The sequence below is a fragment of the Dermacentor albipictus genome, chromosome 1, assembly GCF_038994185.2.
Source record: "Dermacentor albipictus isolate Rhodes 1998 colony chromosome 1, USDA_Dalb.pri_finalv2, whole genome shotgun sequence".
Lineage (NCBI taxonomy): Eukaryota > Metazoa > Arthropoda > Arachnida > Ixodida > Ixodidae > Dermacentor > Dermacentor albipictus.
The window spans coordinates 482,253,161-482,274,743 of record NC_091821.1 but is presented as its reverse complement, the minus strand read 5'-3'; the positions used below and the strand labels follow the sequence as shown (position 1 = coordinate 482,274,743).

The 21,583-nt window shown below is 45.5% G+C and overlaps 1 protein-coding gene across 4 annotated transcripts in view; it reads left to right on the top strand.

The window, feature by feature from the left end:
• Positions 1–21,583, top strand: part of LOC135901449 (homeobox protein orthopedia-like) — a 221,348-nt gene that overhangs the window by 100,377 nt on the left and 99,388 nt on the right. For 2 of the 4 annotated variants that reach the window (XM_065431261.1, XM_065431260.1), the window contains 2 exons: positions 396–564; positions 11,136–11,630. In XM_065431261.1, coding sequence (XP_065287333.1) covers positions 11,249–11,630 — 382 coding nt within the window. In that variant the 5' untranslated portion in view covers positions 396–564; positions 11,136–11,248. The remainder of the gene's footprint in view (positions 1–395; positions 565–11,135; positions 11,631–21,583) is intronic. The other 2 variants (XM_065431262.1, XM_070532537.1) reach the window with 1 other exon arrangement.

Sequence of the window (21,583 nt, the reverse complement as noted above, 5' to 3'; positions counted from 1 at the left end):
TCCTGCGAGCCTCCCTTTCGCGTAATCAGTTTAAAAACGGAAGCGTTTGCCGCGAACCGGCTCATTCGGGACAGAGGCGTCCCACACGTTTCCCTCGCGGGCTGAGTTGCGGTCCCTGGGCGCTTTACTCGCTTCCGCGGCCGGCTTTGCTTCGACGTCGTCGCACCACGTGTTTGCCCGAACGTTCGTCCATGGCCTTCCTTCCATGCGCATCGCCGCAGAGGAAGTCGATCCACTTGGACTGATGGAAAGCCGCGGAAGTCCTGAATAGCGATGTGTTGATGCGTGTTCGACTGCAGCAATATTTTTCGTCTTTCATTTGTTTTCACTGCTGTGGCCTTCTTTCCTGCTAAGCGTCTAAAAAGCTGGTGAACTTGTTTCTTCGTAACACTAAGGTACTCTGTGCTGGGAGCCTATGTGCTTGCATTGTGGAAGATCGGAAAACTTTTTTGGAAGCCGGCCTACGCTGCGTCGGACAATGTGCTTGAGGACATAAAGCCGGACGGCAGGGAGTGCTCTTTCCGGACCAACAGCAGTCACCGTACACCGTGTGACAGAACATAGGTAAGTGCACGCAGTGTTGATGACATATATCAACCAGCCTCAGCTTTATTAAGTTATCTTGCCCCTTAACAAACAGTCATGCTTGTCCTGTGACAGTTCTGTTTACTCATTAAGTGGCAGCTCGATAGCAGCGCAGCTCACTTTCACGACTAAGCTGTCATCGCGCTGTGGTTGTTTCGTCAGTATGTCTCCGACTAGGGCGAAGAAGAAAGGCCGTGAACAAATTGTTTTCGATCTTTTCGTCTATCCCACGAAAAAACTTGTCCGATAAACAACTCGTTTATTTCCAGCATCTGCAGGACACAGATCCGTTCCTTGCCGCTCGCAAAATTTTAGAGCCTGCAAAACATACAGAAATTTAAAAATGGGTGGAAAAGAAAATATTAGGTTCGGCAATAAAAGACAGTTCGCTGTAGCTGCAGCTCAAGATGTGCCTTGATAGCAAAGAGAGACCTTGCAAACGGTAAAGCGAATATTGAAATGCCATTATTTATTTCTACCTTTCTTCAAAGACCAGGAATTGATAGTTGCCGATTGACCAAGACCTGTTCTATTTTCTTCGCGGTGTCTGTAATGGCTTACTCATAGATGAGCAGGACTGAGCATAACTTATGAGATATGTTGCGGTATTGCTAGTCCCTAACTTGATTCTGTCTTACGGAGGGGTCTTTTGTTACGTATGTTGATCTAAGAGTTGTGCTAGAATTCCCTAATCACTCGTAAAAGTACCTTCTCTTTTGTCTACGATCATTAGGTAATGAGCATCGGCTCTTGGTCAAAACTCTGAATTCGCTGATATTGCAGTACTCAAGGTGACGTGGGTTTCTTTCTGCTTTGACGACCAAACAAAAGCTGAAGACTCCGCGTAGCCCCGCCACAGCAGCATGCTCTCAAGTTCTGGGGTACTAGGCATCGATCTGACCTCACTGAGCAAACTTAACCTCTCGTTCCAGTGTTTGAACGTCAAGTTGGATGCCATCAGGGAGCACGCACTAATGCCAACTTGACCTTGATTTCTTACTAAATCAGCTGTATATTTACACCTAGCTCTCAGAATGCAAATATGAATTACTTAACAGGGACCTAATTTACTGTCAACAATAAACACTGTGACGCATTTGTGCAGGTAGTTTAGCAGTAAATATAACATATTAGCAAATAAAAGATAAATATATTCTGCCCGGGGTGCTCCAGAAATATTAGGTGACAGGTATCTGAAACTGCAACACACCGAAGTTAAGGTAAAATATTTTTGACACATATTTTCTTACATGAAGCACGTTTATGCAGTTGAACGTGTGTATCTCGCTTTTACCGAGACCTTCGTCCACATGCGGAGCATTGAAAGACGCAAATTTCTGCTCGAAAGTGTAACCAGTTTTCGTTCCTATGGCTGTAACAACGTACATCTGAAACTATTTGTCAGAACGGAAATATAAATTGCGTAGCAGGGGCCTAAATAGAATTTTTTTGTTGCTATATGCAGGGCCTAAATCTCACAGTCATCTTGCTGCAAACGACAAAAAAATAATGTTTGTCGAATGTTAGCTTAAAATGGGATATCTCGTACCGGAAAAATAATGAAAGTACATACCAGCGCGCCGTTTATTTCACTTTAGTTTCAGTTTGCGGGTATCTTTCTTGAATGTATAACAGTACCATAAACCTTGTTCAAAACAATACAAAACATTTCTTGTATCCGATATAGGACGGCATAACCTAATGCTCGCCTTCACCATAGATTAGAGATTTCATTTCATTTCATTTATTGAAGCCTTAAAGGCCCGGAGGCATTACATAAGGCGGGGGCAAACAAAGTATGAGGAACTCATCACGCTAAAGAGGGAAAAGAGGAAGGAAAGATAGACGACGAATAGAAACGGAAACAACGCTCAGGAGGGAACCGAGCAAGCAGTAGTAACATCAAAATCAGTGTGAAGAAACCATAATATACAACAAAATATATAGTACATAAATACTATTAAAAACATATTATGCGTGAGAACGAATTATTATCAATTATTTACATAAAAGGGGTCAATAAGCAAATGCATTTGAGACGAACCATTCTAGGTGTAGTAGATAGTTAGTTTCTCACGGAAAGTCGTGCGGTCGGCGGAAGAAACAATACTTTCGGGCAGAGTGTTCCACAGCGCTATTGCATTAGGAAAAAAAGAGTCCCTCATCGAAGATGTACGGCATTGAATGTGCGCAATAGGACAGCTGTGGTTGAGGCGGGGAGAGATTCTAGGCGGGGGTTGTAGTCGAGGGTGTCTGGCTATTGGGTGATAGTAGTAAGAGTGAAGCATGCAGAGACGCGAGATGATACGACGTGATTGGAGACTGGGAAGATCGAGTGTGCGTTTTAGTTCAGTTATGCTGGTTTTACTTGAGTAGTTTGACATGATAAAGCGTGCAGCACGATTCTGAATGGCTTCTAATTCGTAGGTGAGATATGCTTGCGAGGGGTGCCAGATAGATGATGCGTACTCCAGTTTCGGCCGAACGTATGTCTGATATGCAAGTTTTTTTATAGCGGGCGATGCAGATTTCAGATTGCGACGCAAGAAACCAAGTGTGCGCGAGGCGTTTGCGCATATTGTTTCAATGTGAGTAACCCATGATAATGATGATGTTAAGTGAACACCTAGATACTTATAGCAGTCTGTTCGTGGTATTGTAGTTGAGCTTATGTGGTACGCGTAGTTTGTGGCGCTGCGCTTACGTGAAAAGGACATACATTGGCACTTATTAAGGTTAAGAGGCATGAACCATTTTTCACACCATGAAACGATAGTGTCTATGTCTTCTTGTAAGTCAATGGAATCACCAGGGTTATGGATGGCGTTGTAGATGACGCAGTCATCAGCAAAAAGACGCAGTCTAGTTTTTGTGTTACTTGGCAGGTCATTGACATAGATTAAAAATAACAGCGGGGATAAGCCTGCTCCCTGGGGGACACCGGATGTAACATCAGAAATGTGTGAGTCATGAGAGTTAGCGGATGTGTATTGTACGCGTCCTTTTAAGAAATGTTCGATCCAAGTGATCAGTGATGGGGGGATTCCAAGAGTAGATAATTTGGCAAGTAGGTGATTGTGAGGGACGCGGTCGAAGGCCTTCGAAAAGTCTAATAAGATGGCGTCAATTTGTAGGTGATTGTCCATGTGTTGTAAGATTTCATCGGTGAATTCAGAGAGCTGAGTTTCGCAGGATAATAGTTTTCTAAAACCATGCTGATATGAATAGAAGAAGTTAATTGATTCAAGGTAGTGCATTAGATTGGTTGCTATGATATGTTCCAGCAGTTTAGAGGGGATACTGGTTAGAGAAATTGGACGATAGTTACATGCTTTTGTTTGATCACCAGATTTATGGACGGGAATGATTTGAGCCTTTTTCCAATCGTGGGGAACTTCACCAGTACTGATTGATTGTTGGAAAAGTAAGCTAAGTATTGCGCTTGACAGGGAACTGGTGTTCTTAAGTAATTTGCTGCTGATTTGATCGCAACCAGCCGAGGAGGATAATTTTAGATCCTGTATTAGCCCAGCTATTCCATCAGCGTTGATCTGGATATCGGGCATTGTGGACAGCGAGTGGCATGGTAATTCGTCAGAACTGAAGTTTATAGCAGGAGAAAATACTGATGTGAAGAAATTGTTAAGAGCTATAGCACATTTTTCAGTGTCAATTAGTACATTGTCGTCGTCTGATAGTTGTAACTGAGTTTGGCGCTTACGCGGGGAGATAATCTGGAAGAATTTACGAGGGTTGGACTGAAGGATTGATAAGAGGTCAGTTGAAAAAAATTTGTTTTTGGAAGCTTTCAATTCCTTGATGTATTTTTTGACGCTTAGTTCGTATCTTTCCCAAGCTCTGTGGTTATTAGTTAACTTTGCTTTCCGATAATGGCGTTTTTTCTTATTAAGTAGACGTTTTAGGTGCTGCGTAAACCACTGGTTATTTTTGTCGGTATTTATAAGGATAGTAGGGATATATATGTTTTTTAAGTTTAGCATAGTGTTTTTATATAATTCCCAATTGGCGTTGACCGAGCGAGCAGAGTAAGACTGTCGAAAATCTTCGTAGAAGAGTGCAAGTTCGCGGTTAAATGCGTCGAAGTTAGCTTTCTTGTAATCAGTGATTAATTTTTGCGTTGGGGCTTTCTTTTTTAATGGCAATGAAATGCCGATATGAAGTACGTTGTGGTCGCTAATGCCAGGGAGCGGAGTCAAATTTTTTATGTTTTCCGGGCTAGATGTTAATAAGAGATCCAGGGTGTTGTCGCCCCTAGTTGGGCATGTTATTGCTTGGTGGAGGTTAAAGTCTAGTGTTAATTCAAGAAACTGTTTGGGTTCACTACAGGGTGTTCTGTTGGGTACTGAAAGTAGTGGCCAATTGATGCTGGGATGATTAAAGTCTCCAAAAAGGAAGATAGGTGTAGCGGGCATATCTTTTTTTATTTGTTCTAAAGAGAGGCGTAAGAAATTGCAAAATGAGGGGTTACTATCTGGTGGACGGTAACAGATTCCAAACACTATTTTGCCAATTGTACTGTGCAGGCTTACCCATGTTAGTTCGATGTTGTCGTCGTGATTTATCAGGGATGACGGTAAGCTGTTTTTAACGGCGATTAGTACACCTCCCCCTCGCCTATCATGCCGATCGCGTCGGTAAACTGTTAAGTTAGGGTAGGATGGAAAAACTTCGTGGTCGCCGACGTCCTTATTTAACCACGTTTCCGTTAGTAAAATCATATCGGCTGTGGTGTCGTCTATGAAGCTTTCGAGTTCGTCACGTTTTGGAATTATGCTGCGGATGTTAGTGAAAACCACGCTTATGTTAAGAAATGAATCAGGGCGGTTTTTGAATGAAGCAGGCACGGAATATCTTGTTTGTCACTGCGGCTGGTCACATAAGGTATCAGTCGGAGCTGGCATTTGATTGCTGTTAGGTGATGTGGTATGTTCCATGACTGTGTCGGATGTAGTATCATAAAAATAGCATCTGCTGCCTACATGCAGATGTCAATAATATACCATGGTACTCTTGGCTCGAATCTTGAACTAAAGTGTTAATCTCTCTCTCTCTCTCTCTCTCTCTCTCTCTCTCTATATATATATATATATATATATATATATATATATATATATATTTTACTTTCCTATGTGGCGTATTTATTTACTGCAAATGACTGCAGGCCCCGTATATATTCAGGATTTGCTCCACCTCACATCTTCCTGCCTTTCATACAACTTAATGTTTTGAAAAACCCCGAAGCAATCCTGTTGGCAACGTTTCCAATACCATATCAAATGAATCAACAATACCGTGGAATTGTTCAAATTGTTTGATTCCAATAAATAATAACTGTTACATTTTCACAGAACTTCTGGGCTATATCCTTTTTTTTTTTGGCCTTTCGTGGGAAACCCAGCGCGAATCTCTCGCATTATTTTTGGCTGCTACATCTGTCACTTTTGTAAGAAACTCGTTTCTTTATCTCTCTAAATGACAAGAAAGTCCTTTTCCGGTCATTCGCGTTATCGACACGCCATATCTCGCTACGCCTCGTTTGCTCAATGAGAAAATCTTTGTGTTTTTATTTATTAGTGCAACTATTCTCAAGACATTTGCGTAATAACAACAGTGAAATAATTAAAAGCGCATGGAGCTTGCTCAAAAGACTCTGGATAGGACTAATTTGTTTGTGCTAAAGAAATTGAGAACCCATTCCACTCTGTGAAGCTGGATGACCAATGAAGCTGCAGCGCATCACACATGGTTAGACAAGAGTGCATGTATTATATTAATCATTCGGTAATGGTAGTGACGGCAGCTTTGTGATTACTTTGACATACACTGATTGGCTCGGTGACAACATTAGACAGATTCTTGGCCAAAGCTAAAAGTATACACGACCGTTGTTGAATAGTTGAGGGACTCAGATTGGTGTGCCACTTCACTCCAAATGCCCCCAGCACAAACTGAGTGAACTATTTCTTGTGTAGTTTTTAAAATGCCCACATTGAAATCTGCAGCGATGACCACAGTGGCAGAGTCATCGCCGCTAACCCATGCAAAGTGCGTGGTCACGAATTTCTCGATATCTCAGCTTGGGTGTGCTTGGAGATATAAACCCAGTGGATGACACAATTTCCTCTTTCGGTTGTGCTGCACAGACATTCCCATAGTCGGTGTCATTGTCCCCTTGAAAATGAAGATTGTATGGTTGTAGATACATTTTGTCCTTTGCGTATATGGCAACGCCTCCGGCTCGTGAGTCCATGTGTTGTTCACAAACGATTCCAGTATATCCATAGACTTGAAACAATGCATCTTGATTAATTTATTTCATTTACTATTGTTTTTTAAACGCATTTATTTCTGCATTTGGTAGGTAGAGACTTGCGGCAGAAAAGGGGGGCTCTATGAGGTAGGGGAGGGGGACCGGTGCTCTCTTCTTCCCGAAGTTGAGTGGTCCCGAGGTCGGCTCTCCAAAGAGGCGCCCAGGCCCTTCCTTTTCCCTGAAAAAGTCCAAAAAAGCACGCCGAAGCTGGAGTGAGTCCTTGGGCCCGATGTGCGATGGCGGGTGGAGCCACTCCTGCGGGGTGCCCGGTTGGTTCTCGCCCAGGCAGTGTAGTGTCCTTTCTCAGATCGGGTCAAAGGCAGAGGAGCTCCACAGATGTTGGGCCTCACCTCTTGCCGGGCAGGACGGGCAATTAGAGAGCTCGGGCATGAGTGCGGGTTGATGAGGTGTAGCCTTGCTGGCGACAGAAGTAGGCCGGTCTGGGCTCGGCGAAGAAGAACCGCCTCTATCCTGCGAAATGTGCTGCGTGGGCGGCGTATTATTTTTTATTATTGTTATTACGGGTGGAGTGCTTGAAGCCTGCTTCACCTCCGCAGCGGGTCGGCGCAGTATTGCACTATCTCCAGGATCGGCCCACGCTTACCTTTCCTTATTGTTGTCCTACAAGCACGAAAAATTCCTGGAACCGTAGCCATATGGAGCTTCGCTGTAAAAGAACCAAAAGTGAAAGAAGCGAGTCGCTTGACGAGGCCCGACTTGTTCAGTCGGGACTCGTTGAACCTCATGTCGGAACTCTAGGCATAGTGCTTCCCTTATATGCGCGCAATTTCGTTCGGCTACAATGACATTCATTCGAGAAACTAATTAAATAATTCCGGCTCTGCTGCAGAGGGACCACAGTTTACAGCCAAATCAAAGTGTGGCAACACTACGTGTCAGTGTCATTGCCGGAATGTTTCTCAGGGGAAAAAACAGTTTGCAACGCATCAACAGAACGGGACAGTAAAGACACACGCGGGCAGCTTGTGTGCCTTATATTAATCATTGTCGTTTTGCAGCACTATTTTTTCTGTTGAAATTGCTTGAGCAAAACGCCTGTAACACTAGTTTGCCCATGTACAAAAGGGCTTCTCAACTCCTACTTTGTGCGCGTACCTATAGTAGCGTAAGGTGCTTCTTATATTACTTTATTCTTGATATTATTATTATTATTATTATTATTATTATTATTATTATTATTATTATTATTATTATTATTATTATTATTATTATTATTATTATTATTATTATTATTATTATTATTATTATTATTATTATTATTATTATTATTATTATTATTATTATTATTATTGTTTTTATTCTTACGGATCGCATAAACAGTAGAAGCTAGTGTATGTGTGTGTTCAGTGATTATCACCGTAATATTATATTTCAAATCAAGATACTGGACCGAAATGTTTTTTTTTCTCCTATATTTGTTCAAAGCTGTGAAGTCGCGATTTCATTCTGTCGTGGCGATTCATAACAATAAGAAGGGTTTTATTTTGAAATATTCCAAACGCAGTAATACCAGAAGACTAGTATGTGTTTACGCTGATCAAAAATTACTCAACAGTTAAAGAAAGTGATAACTTTTTATCCTACAAAAACAATAAAAACAACCGAATGCACATACCATAGGATGTACAACACGCACACCTGGGCTCATAAGGAGTCTGGTAAACATTGTCAATCTGCCATGCAGTACGTTGTCCAGTATGTCACACTTCTTTAGTTTCAAATTTCAGGCGGATATCACTTACTAGCACAGCATGTAAAATACTGGAACATACAATTTCAAAGCGCCCAACTAAGTTTTAAGAGCGCAATAACTTTTTATCACCTCACGAGCATGGATTTCGCCGCGGATTATCAGTAGGCCCACAATTAACAGAAGTTCACTTTAGCAGGGAAGAAGTTTGGACGTGTTTGTGGGATACATACAAACTGGGATACGTAGCTCAAGAATGACACAGGGACAAGCATGAACACAGGACGAGCGCTTACTTTGAAACTTTTTGAAAGTTAGGGCTCGTCCCGTGTTCATGCTTGTCCCTGTGTCATTCTTGAGCTATGTATCCTAGTTTGTAACAGAAGTTGTGCATTACCTAGCTCTAAGTATTGGCAATAACAACCAAACTCGACGTTCGATATAGCCTTCGACCGCATGTGCCGTTCCATACTGATCGTAAACCTTCGGGTTTCATTGGTGATGGAGAAATTTTGGCTTGAGTAGAAGATTTCTTACGGCAACGTTCGCAATTCGTTTTATATCAACACGTCCAATCCAAAACTGCCAGTCACGTCTGGTGTTCCTCAGGGCTCTGTCCTTGGGCCCCTGTTGTTCCTCATCTTCATTATTGACATTACCAGAGATATCAGCTGTAACATTAAACACTTTGATGATGATTGTATAAGTTACAGAAAAGTTAGGAGCCATCAAAACCATGCCATACTTAACATATCTTTAGATAACATTGCTTCTTGGTGTAATAACTGGCAGATGTCGATTAACACAAGAAATTCTGTAGCAGTTTCAGCAACCAGAAAAAAAAAAGAAGCATCAATGTTTGTGCACACAATCAATAGGGCCCCACTAACGTTCGTTAGCAAACACAAATACCTAGTTGTTGCATTAACAAATGACCTTAGATGGGGCGAACACATCGATAACATCGCTTCAACTGCATTGCTGAAATTGTTTTTTCTTAAAACCTGTCTTCGCCTTGCCCCAGCACAAACTAGACTTTTGGCTTATAAAACGTTTATTAGACCTGTACTAAAATATGCTAACATAGTTTGGTTTCCTCAATGTGTAACTAACATTTCGCGACTTTAACGAATACAGCATAAAGCACTCGGATTCATTCACAATAGGTATAAAAACTCACTCTCTAACTGAACTAGCTGCAATTTTCGGGATTGAAACACTATCAACAAGGGCAAAGCGCGCGCGACTGAATTTCCTCTATCAGCTACTTCATATCGCAATTAAGATCGACTCATCGAAGTATGTTTCACTGATATACAAACGTGCCTTAAGCAACCAGCACGCGTACAAACTAGCTGGGTATTCATATCACGGTGACACCTTTAAACACTCTTTCTTCCCGCTAGTAACACGAGAATGTAACTGCCTGGACGCATCCATTACTAACGCAGTCTCATTTCCAATTTTTTGTTCCCAACTAGACGACGTGTTTTTGTAAACACTAGAGATGTGTAGACAGTAGACATTATATTATGATCATGTTTTCCATTTGAACCTGCATGTGCTTTTTGAAACTTGTTTGTGCTAATTTGTTGTTTTTCACATTTTATTATTATTGTCTGTGCAGAGCTGTTGTGAACAAATATACAATAGCTGTCAAAATCTGACGAATGTATTGCCCACCTGCTCAGGTCTCAACCAGAGACTGGCAGTATTATAAATAAATAAATAAATAAATATAAATGTCTGAGGATCGCACGTGGATTCCTATCTAATTAATACGGAAGTGCAAAAATGCTACAAAATTTCTTTGTCCGGTAATCGATACTTATTTGATCTTAAATTCGCACAGAAACCGTTGGTTAAAAATACTTAGTAAAGCATAACCAACTTTTCGAATTACGGAAACTTTGCTTCGAACGAATTATCCAGCTAGTACCGTTAACTATTAGCTTCTGAATGCCTAGTTCATATAACATATGCGGTGACCAGTGAATGTTTTCATATCACCACTAAATTTTGGGATCTGTGTGCCCATATTTTTGTTTTAGAAATACCTTTTTTCAAGATTATCGCGCACATTTTCATACGTTGTATACGCGTAGGTATATGGCGTGATTGAAAACTTATGTTCCTCTTATTACTAAAAAAATGTGTTTGTGCAGTACTTTGATATATGATAATAATAAATGATAAAAGTTACAAAAATAATTATGCATCTAATATATTCTCTGGACATCCCTTGAACGTAAGCGTTTATCAACTCCTAATATAGTGACTAAACACATGTAAGCCAAGATGAGCGTAGCGTTCACCGTTACAAATGACATTGCGAAATGGTGGCCTCCCTAGCATGCTTTTGTGCATGTGCGCCTCTACCTGGAGCCACGATGCAACTTACCACACAAACATCTTCAACTTTTAATAAAAGAATCGCTTGATGACTGGAAACTGCAACATATTTTCTAGGTACAACATTTGTATTCGGTTCTCTATATGTCGCCGCAGGAACTTCCAAGTGCGGGCCTTCCTGTTCCTCCGCCGAATACGCCCAGCATGTCGGCTACCCATCAGGGCAGCGCCGCAGAGCGGTGAAGGCGCGAGCGATAGGGCGCCGTCGGATGCCCGACATGGAACAGCTGACGGAGTTCGTGTCCAAGTCGTTCACACTCGACCGGGCTGTCGGCTTGCCGCCGCCTCCTCCGGTAGTGGGGGCACCGCCCATCTTGGCGGCCGTGACTACGGTGAAAGCAGCCTCCGGCGGCCCTCACGGCTGCGGGCGCGGCGTGCAGTCGGCGCGGAGCCTCAACTTCACGGCCCAGAACCTGGCCACGTCCTCGCTGCGCGAGAAGACCCCGCCGCCACAGCCGCCGGCGCTCGTGGTGCCTGCCTCCTCGTCGTCTCCGCCGGCAAGCGGCACCGAGGGCTCGTCCTCTCGACGCAGGTCTTCGAGTGACGCCGAGCTCGACAAGGAGGGCGACGACGACTCGAGGGGCAGCCCCGGTGAGTACAAACACCGTCTTGCTGCACACACAGAGACATATATATATATATATATATATATATATATATATATATATATATATATATATATATATATATATATATATATATATATATATATTGTGAGACGAGGTTTAGGCAGCCAGTCTCTTCTTTATTCTCCCGAGACAGAGCCCCACCACCAGGCCCCAAAACGGTGATGATGAGTATGTACAGGTGAGAATATGAAGCGTATGAATAATGCTCACACTAATTTCCCCGCACGCGCAAGCGGCCAGCCAGGCCGCGACTTAGCCAGGAGGGGAACGCCGAACGAATCGTTTTAGGCGTGAAACGTGAACGATCTCCGAACCACGACAACGATGGTCGGAAGAAACGTCTACGGGAGTAACGCGATAGTTCACGGGGGATGTTTGGTCGTTTATAATATAGGGTCCAAGAAAGCGGGATTCAAACTTCTCGCACAAACCGGGTGCACGAATGGGCGTCCAAAGGAGCACTTCCTCTCCGGGACGAAAGGAGACGTCGCGACGAGAGATGTCGTAACGTTGCTTGCGATCTAGCTGACTGACTTCTGTGTTGAAACGAGCACGTTGACGGCATTCCTCAAGTCTCGAAACGAACTGTTCGGGTGTACTGTCTGAGATGTTAATTGGAGCATTGAAGAAAGCGGCGTCGATGGTGAATGTCGGTGAACGGCCAAAAACTAGGTAGAAAGGTGAGTATCCCGTAGTTCGTTGGATAGCGGTGTTGTGAGCAAAAGTCACGAAAGGTAAAAGTTTGTCCCAATTGTCGTGGTTTGGCCCGATATACATCGATATCATATCTATTAGTGTGCGATGAAATCGCTCGGTTAAGCCATTTGTTTGTGGGTGATAAGCGGATGTCGTCTTATGAACAGTGCCGCAAGCTCCGAGTACTTCTGCGAGCATTGTTGACATGAAAGTCTTGCCGCGGTCGCTTAACATTACACGAAGGGCACCATGGCGCAGCACAATGGCATCTAGAAAGAAGGTGGCGACGTCGGAGGCTGAACTAGAGCGTAGAGGAGCGGTCTCTGCGTAACGTGTAAGCTGGTCAACAGCTGTCACGACACATCGATGACCCGCTGGCGTTATGGGCAAAGGGCCGACTAGGTCTATCCCAACGATGGCAAACGGTGTCTCGGTACATGGGATGGGCTGTAAAAGCCCAGCAGGAGGCGAAGTCGGTCGTTTCCGCCGTTGACACTGAACGCAAGAAGCGACGTACTTGGCCACAAAGGTAGACATGCCTGGCCAAAAGAAACGGCTCCTAACGCGGTGGTATGTTTTGTGGAATCCCAAATGGCCAGCATATGGGTCGTCGTGCAAGGCTTCAAGGAATAGTGTGCGCATCGAGCGTGGAAGAATAGGTACCCAGCTGTGTCCGTCGGAGTTGTATATGTAGCGGTACAGCACATCGTTGTCAAGCTTAAATAGTCGCAGTTGTCGATGTAATCTGGCATTTGGTGCAGATGTAGTTCCGCACAGGCGTTGGATGATGCTGTCGCAGTAGGGGTCAGAACGTTGACACGAGGCGAGGTGAGTGAGGCGATTGGAAGATAACGTGTCAATAACCGAGAGAGGTAATAACGGTAATAACGGGAGTGACGACTTAGTCTCATCATCAAGTGGCGAGCAATGGAGAGATGTACTCGAAGCTAATAATGGCAGCGGGCAGCGAGAGAGAGCGTCGGCATCTTCATGCTTTTTCCCAGACTTGTAGACAACGTCAAAGTCGTACTCTTGTAAGCGTACCACCCAGCGACCAAGTCGTCCGGACAAATTTTTGATTGACGACAACCAGCATAGGGCGTGGTGGTCGGTTATGACCGTGAAATGGCGTCCGTAAAGGTATGGTCGAAATTTTTGGATCGCCCAAACTACTGCGAGACATTCCTGTTCTGTGATCGAGTAATTCGTTTCCGCAGGTGTTAGTGCGCGACTAGCATAGGCAACAACTCTCTCTCGTGAGGTGGTATCACGCTGTAAAAGTACAGCACCGATCCCATGGCCACTAGCGTCGGTGTGCAAGCAAGTTGGTGCGTTCTCATCGAAGTGACAGAGGACAGGGTCGCTGGTTAATGCCTGCTTGAGGGCTTGGAAAGAAAGTTCGCATTCATCTGTCCAAGGGAAAGCAGTGCCCGACGTGAGCAACTTGTGTAGCGGCAACGCCATGGCTGCAAAATGACTGATGAAGCATTACGTAAACCGAATGGCATGACGTTGAACTCGTAAAGCCCGTCTGGCGTTGCAAAGGCTGTCTTGTCCTTGTCCGCTTCGTGCATGGGGATTTGCCAGTATCCGGATCGGAGGTCTAGACTAGAGAAATATTCTGCACCCTGGAGGGAGTCAATGGCATCGTCAATTCTTGGCATCGGATATACGTCTTTGCGCGTGATCTTATTAAGGGCTCGATAATCGACGCAGAATCGTACGGAGCCGTCTTTCTTGCGAACCAGCACGACAGGAGACGACCAAGAACTGGAGGATGGCCGAATGATGTCTCTTTTGAGCATGTCATCAACGTTATCCGCAATGATTTTCCGTTCTGCGGAAGACACGCGATACGGGCGGCGGCGTACAACCGAACTGCCTTCGGTTTCGATGCGATGTACTGCGACGGAAGTGCGCCCCAGAAGCTTGGAGTGGACGTCAAATAAGGCTCTGTGTTTGTGCAGGAGTGCCAGAAGGTCTTCTTTCTGCGCAGTGGTCAAATCGGGATTTATCGCGGCCGTTAAAGCAGCGGCAGCAGTGTGATAATCAGTTGTGGTAGACAAAGGTGGTAATTCGGTGTGAAGCGGTACCAGCGAAAGAGGTTCGGTGTCAGTAAAGCATGTCACAGTAGAGCCCTGGGAGAGCACAACTGGCGAAGAAGTAGGGTTATGAACAGAGACTGAGGCTCTACCGTCCTGAAACCGTACTAGGCTAGGAGTAAGGCTAAGCCCACCAGAAATGCAGTAACCACTCGGTGCAAGGAACACATCACCATTAATAATAGTGTCGGAAGTCAGCGTCAGAATATGCTCATTGCCCGCGGGAATGAAACAGTCGGTAGATGTGACAAAACGCGGGCTGTGATCATTAACAGAGGACGAAGATTCAGTGTCTGTCATATGAATAGTTCGCTGACGGCAAGAGATTAAAGCTGAGGCGGAGGACAGGAAGTTCCATCCCAAAATCATCGCGTAAGTGCACGAAGACAGCACGACGAACTGAATGTGGTGGAGGATGCCATCAATGAAAACGCGCGCTGTGCAAACACTGGAGGGCTGAACAAGAACTGCATTAGCACAACGAAGGGGAGGGCCATTATACGGTGTCTTCACTTTTCGCAATCGAGAACACAAGTCAGCACTAATAACGGAAAGCGATGCACCTGTGTCAACCAAGGCTTCGATTCGGACACCTTCAACAAACACCAAAAGTACATTTGACGGGCGCTCCGGAGGCGTTTCACGTTGTCCAACAGATGCAGCTTTCCCTCCTGAAGCTGCACCATTTAGTTTTCCGGGCGGTGATCGGAGGACGAAGTAGCCGGTCGTAGAGGGGAAGAAGGGCGCCGCATCGGCGATGGAGAGCGACGACGCGGGAAACGCGATGAACTGGCAGTGTTGAAGTCCTGTGGAGATGGGGAACGTGGTGGATAATAAACGTAGTCAGAACGCCGACGTCGTGGTACAGGGCCAGAAAACTGATCCCTCTCAAAGCCGTCATAGCCACGTCTTTCATCTTGCTGACGGCGTCGGCAAAACCTGGAAATGTGGCCACGGATGCCGCAGTAGTAACAAACCGGTCGAGGTGGGCTCCATGCGTTATAAGACGGAACAGGCGATGGTCTTGCAGTGATAGGATTCAGGGACATGTGCGGTGCAGGTGCCTGTTGTGGTGGCTGCTGGGGGGGTGGCGCTATAGAGGCAACTTGAGCGTAAGTTGGCGTATGGATAGGGTGCGGGCTCGTGAATTGCGGGCAGGTCACGGCAGCTAGCTCTTCCCTCACGATATGGCGTAGGCCTCCACCAGGAGGCGTCAGATGGACCTCAGGAGGGTTTGACTACAGTGAACTAGAATATATTCTAGTGGCACGAACGGCTCCGCGCAGGCGGCCCATTTTCGCATTGATGCCACGAGATGGCGCCACTGCGACTTTTCATACTGCTTTGGCGCGGCGGCCTACGGTTTCTGGGGCTTTTGCGCATGCAATAATTGCAGATTTCGAAATGATCGGTGCTGTTACCTAAACACACTCATCTTACACGTGCGATTACTTATTATTTGCACATTTCAGGTAGTGAAATGCCGATAAATAATTTAAGCCCGAACCTCGCGTTCCGCATTTTCAACCGAGTACAAGGCAATCGCCGGCTGCGGGTAGAAAAATTTTCATTCGATCGCCTTTCCACATTTGTGCGAATTGGACACAATTACACTGTGCTGAACTAATACAAGCTGTCCACAGACATGATCGGGCAATGAATGATCGATTTTGCGAAACTTACATCTTCGTCCTTGTAACGACGTCGTAGCGAAAAGCAGCAAACATTCTTGATGGGCAGTTTCTCAACACTCTTAATGGCACGCAAATTCATTCAGTGTTGAGCTGCTCCAAGGGTGATCCGGAGACCCTAGCTGGTGGGTTGCCCACCCTCGACTCACTTACGCCCACCTTCACCCTCCAGATAAATTCTTGATCGCCCAGTAAATTTTTCGCATGCAGTTCAGCGTAAACGCAACGCTCTACACGTGGTAGGCAGCTGCATGCTGAAGAAATCAAAGCGATAAAGGCAGGGCTGAAGTATGATTTATTCAAAGAGCACCGAGTAATGTTTAGCACCTGCTCAATTTAAGGTGCTTCGCACCTTCACGCCTTTTGATGCTAGCCTGGTTTAGGCTCTTTGTGAAGAAATGTAGGCGTGTTGTGATATAAAATGCTGTAACCTCAGCTGCAACTTGATCACAATGATCTTGACATCCAAGCTGAATCTTCTGCTTTCGCTTGATGTGGTCCAGAACATCAAGTACACTGTCAGAATGTAATTCCAAATGACTAAAGCATTCAGTAAAGGCATTCTCCAAATTTACAACAAACGTATAAAGCACACTTGATGGGTAGAGGAGGCCGCCATTATCTCTCATTCGTGTGAATGAAGCCAAGTTCAAGCATTCTGCAGCCTCTTTAGTCATCAAGAGACGAGTGAGGCATGCCTCACACCCTGATTTCACGATGCACTTTCGGGCAACATACCCGGCAATGTAGAAAATAAGCCTGTTGTCACTGGAAGTAACTACACAGGATGAATTGTCTGGGGCATTGTCCAAAGCAGGTCTTCTGCTACAATCAAGTTTCCCGTGTAAAGCAGTTTGTCAACAAGTTGTTGCTTAGTGCTTGGACTTGCTTGGAGACCAGCGTCTGCAGGCGGGCGCTGGTCTCCGGGGAGAGCTGGTCTACGGTGAGAGCTTTATCCTTCCCGTGAAGGTTGCGCTCCCACTTTTTGCGGAGTTCATCGTCTTTTGGTGCCGCAAACAACGACGCTTTGGGTCCGCTTGGGTAGCCCGTGCGGCAGCCCGGAGCGAAGCATTGTGAATCTGTCCGCCTCTTCGCCATGCCGCGGGCTGCACGCGGCGAAGACGCACAGGGCACACGGTCCGCACGAGAAGGCCCTTCGCACAAAACACAAGGCCAACCGTATGCACACCACTCTCAACAGTCTTGCGAAACGCAGGAGAGGCAGGCTGACGAATGCCTATCCGTGCCCCACGCAAAGCCCAGCCGTCCGCGCCGCAATATGAAAGAGAGCGGCAGCGCCTCTAGCGGCTTTCCAGAGCCTAACGGGCCGCGGGAAAAGCAGGCGCGCCATTCCGGTCGTGTCACTATAATGTATTCTAGTTCACTGTAGTTTGACGAAGCTTGGGCGTGCAGTTCCTCACGGATGATGGAGCGAATCAAAGCACGTAGCTCGCTGTCGTTGGACGCCTTGAAATCAGATGTGTCAGGGTGTAAGCGGAGCATATGAAGGTCATCGAGACGCTGACACGTACTGATGATGTCGGCGACGGTAGTGGGATTCAGCACTACATGAGCATTGAATGCCGCAGTCCCAATACCCTTGAGCAGGTGGCGTACACGGTCACTCTCTGCCATCGAGGTGTTCACGCGGTGGCAGAGGGCGAGGACGTCCTCTATGTACGAAGTGTAGGACTCGCCTGAGTGCTGCACACGCTGAGCAAGCTTCTTCTTAGCGATATCGGAGCGGACAGACGAGTTCGCGAAAATCTGGCGTAGCTGGTGTTTAAAGATGCTCCAGTTGACCAAATCGAGCTCATGATTGTAAAACCATGTTTTCGCAACTCCGGTTAGGTAGAAGGCGACGTGAGCAAGTTTTGCTGATTCGTTCCAGTGGTTAAAGTCACTCACGCGCTCGTATAGCTCCAACCAGTCTTCAACGTCGTCACCTGGAAGCCCAGCAAATGCCGGTGGATCCTTTTGAGTGGTGGTGACTGTCCAAGAAGGGGTTCCCGCAGGAGTCGGCAAGGTGGATGTCGTGATACTGGTCTGCTGGTCTTGCGACATGGTCGAGTGCAGTTGGTAGAGGCGGCGACCCGAGCGGAGCTCCAGGGATGTAGCGTAGGTGAGGCTGGAGAGAGACCGGGAGCGAGAGGGCGAAGGGACCGGACAGCACACTCCACCACTTGTGAGACGAGGTTTAGGCAGCCAGTCTCTTCTTTATTCTCCCGAGACAGAGCCCCACCACCAGGCCCCAAAACGGTGATGATGAGTATGTACAGGTGAGAATATGAAGCGTATGAATAATGCTCACAATATATATATGTATATATATATATATATATATATATATATATATATATATATATATATATTGAATGGTGGCTCGCTGCCTCTTGATTGACTCGAAAAAAGATCGTGCGAAGTATGGCTCACGTTAAGGAAGCTTCGAAGCTTCGCTCGCTTTATAGAGTCCCTATTCAGAACAAACGACAGAGAATGACCAGCGGTGGGACATTCGGTAAAATTCTCGACTTACGAATGCGGCCCGATGGATGTGCGTTGTCCATGGGCATGCAATCAATAAAATTTAGACACCTGTCATGACTGCGCGCTCGGGATATGCGGCAAACTTTGGCACTGGAGAAGCTTTGTCTCAACTTTTGTGAGGTCTCCCTGTCTTGTTGGCGTTACGGCTGAGCCGGAGAGTACACTTGTATTATGGTCTGTGGACGTATACATTTAGCAGCATGAATATAGGCGCATCTTGTAGTTCTCCAGGGACCCCATCGATCTAGCTCCTTTAACTGTTTATGGGCGCGTGAGCCATTTTAAACATGAAATGCTTTAAGCTCCCGTTGTCGGGGCCTTCAAGCGATCTTGAGCCAGAAGCCATAGCCGTTATCCGGGCACTCAAGCGAGAACTTCCCGGCAAGTTGTGAGAACAAAACGAGATCATTCGGGTAGCCAGCCAAACTTTAAAGAAATGCGGTCTCTGGTCCTCAACCCTTTGAACAGCACCACTATAAATAAGTTAGTTCCTAAACAAGTTACAAAAAATATTGCTTCCGAAGTCCTCCTAACGTTTCTTTAAATAATCACTACAGCTGTAACTTGTAGTACGCTGAAGTTTTATTTGTCACTTTAAATAGGGGGGGGGGGGGGGGGGAGGGCGACGTTCGAAAGCCAGATACAGTGCATTACCTTGTCATCTTCAGGCGCTGAGCGCCAGCGACGCACGAGTTCTCCAGCGCAGGTTTTGCGTCTCCTCGAGAGATGGCGCCATCCTGCGCATTGTATCCTTCAGGTGCTTCTACCTGCTGCGGTGGCTTAGCAGTTATGGTGTTGCGATCCTAAGAACAGGCTAGTACGATCAAATTCTGGCGGCGGACACCGCATTTCGATGGAGGCGAAATGCAAAAGCGCCTATGTCCCATGCTTTGGGGCCACGTTAAAGATCCCCTGGTGGTCAAAATTAATCCGTAGTCCCCCACTACGGCGTGCCTTATAATAAAATCGTGGTTTTGGCACGTAATAACCATGCGTCTTCTAGCTAGGCAGTGCGCTGTCTCCCTGGCGTCTTTCGCTGCCTGTTGTGCGGCCTTCAGCAGGTTTTGTTCTTGCTGGGCAGCATCCACATGGCCCAGCGCACGGTATTGCGGGGTGCGGTGTGTGTGTATGGGGGGGGGGGGGAGGTGAGGGCGTGCCATTAAGAACATGCACTACACTCACTTTAAGACTGTGGCTAGTATGATCTCCAGCCAATCTACTTTGCCGATTGCCATTTCGTGCTTGCATATACTCTCGATTACCAGAGAACCAGCAATTTTTTCTCTCATTCTGGCTATAGCATTACTTTCTTTTTGTTTATTCCCCATTTTACGCAAACCTTAATGAAATAACGTAACTTTTACCACTCTATAGAGATGATGAGTATATGGTGGCCTTGTTTAACTCGTCCTTCGCTTTTCTTTTGCCTTTTCTGTGCGAGTATTCACCCGTAACATTTTAACGAAGCTTTCTCTGCCTACCCTCCTTATATTGGTATGACTGCTACTGGCTGCCGTCTGCTACTAGGCTGGTCGGTATTTCGGCAGATACAATTATAATATATTTATGAATACTCGAAGGTTATATATGTGCGGAATTTAAACACCAGCAAAACGGCTTATAAAACACCTGCATGCTCTCCGATAATGAAGTGCCAGTAAGCGATTCCTTTTCTGTTTTATAAAAATAACAATTTACTGCATACAACCTGAAAATATATTGTCGGTGTCTCATAGGTGTCTCTAAGGCACACCGATTTCCTGATGGAATATCGCATTATAATCAATGGATTCATCGACTTACTTGATTATTCTTGATTCAGCCATTTGGTATGTGTCATTATGCGTGCGTGCCCATTCTTGTTTCAAAGACAATGCACTTGTTGACACCATGCACGTACAGTAAATCACACAAGCACTATCATGCGTCAACACGTACGCTGGCTTTGGAACAATAATGGCCAACCAAACAGCCCACCACTACTTTCCCAGCCGCCCCTTCTTGACCAGTCTTATAAAATGGATTTGTGCCAATGTGACACAAGAGGTACAGAATCTCTAAATGTTGAGTTGTACATATCGTACTATTCCGTGCATGCACCTGTCATCCCCGTTCTTCCCCCGACAAGCGCCATACATCGCCTTCGTATTTGTGACTTCACTGCCTAGAGATCTCATGCTGTGCATCCACCTGAATTGGTGTTTGCATTTCGGCGTGTCTTGTGAGTGGTGTAGCGCATAAACATAAAAACTGCATTAGGTTCTAAACCTGTCAACTTTGTGGATCATAACATATACATTGCATGAGATTGCACCTTTCATAGGATGAAAGTAAACATTATAATGCGCATATCCGTTAGTTGTAGAGTAACTAATTGTTCGCGTAACTGAAACTTTGAATCACATAAATTCCAATATGTGCGTTGAATCTGCATAATTGTTTCTTCTCTCCTCAGCTCCTTTCACGTTGCCCAATGCACTCGGCGAGCTGAACTTGCTCCCCAGCCAATGCGCGAGGCTTCAGTTGCATGATAAATTGCCTGTTAGCGCTATTCAACTCGTTGTAGTTGTTGATGGGGCAAGTACTCACGAGGTGGATTGGACATGCTTCGTAATGGACACGTAATGAAATGTGTTCTTTCTTGCTAACCTAGTGGTACTTATTAGCTGTATTTCAAGACACTTCAAAAATTATTGAAAAGTGGTTATGCTAAATTAGCTGACTTGTGCGCTCTCATCATTGTTCTCTTCGACACTGAAGTCCTAACCGCCCTTACTCACACTTTACCTTTGTCAACTTAATGCCCGGGTCGATCTTGATTTCTCTACCAGAATACATTTAAAACGCAAAAACTGCTTTAACGAGACAAACGCTCGACC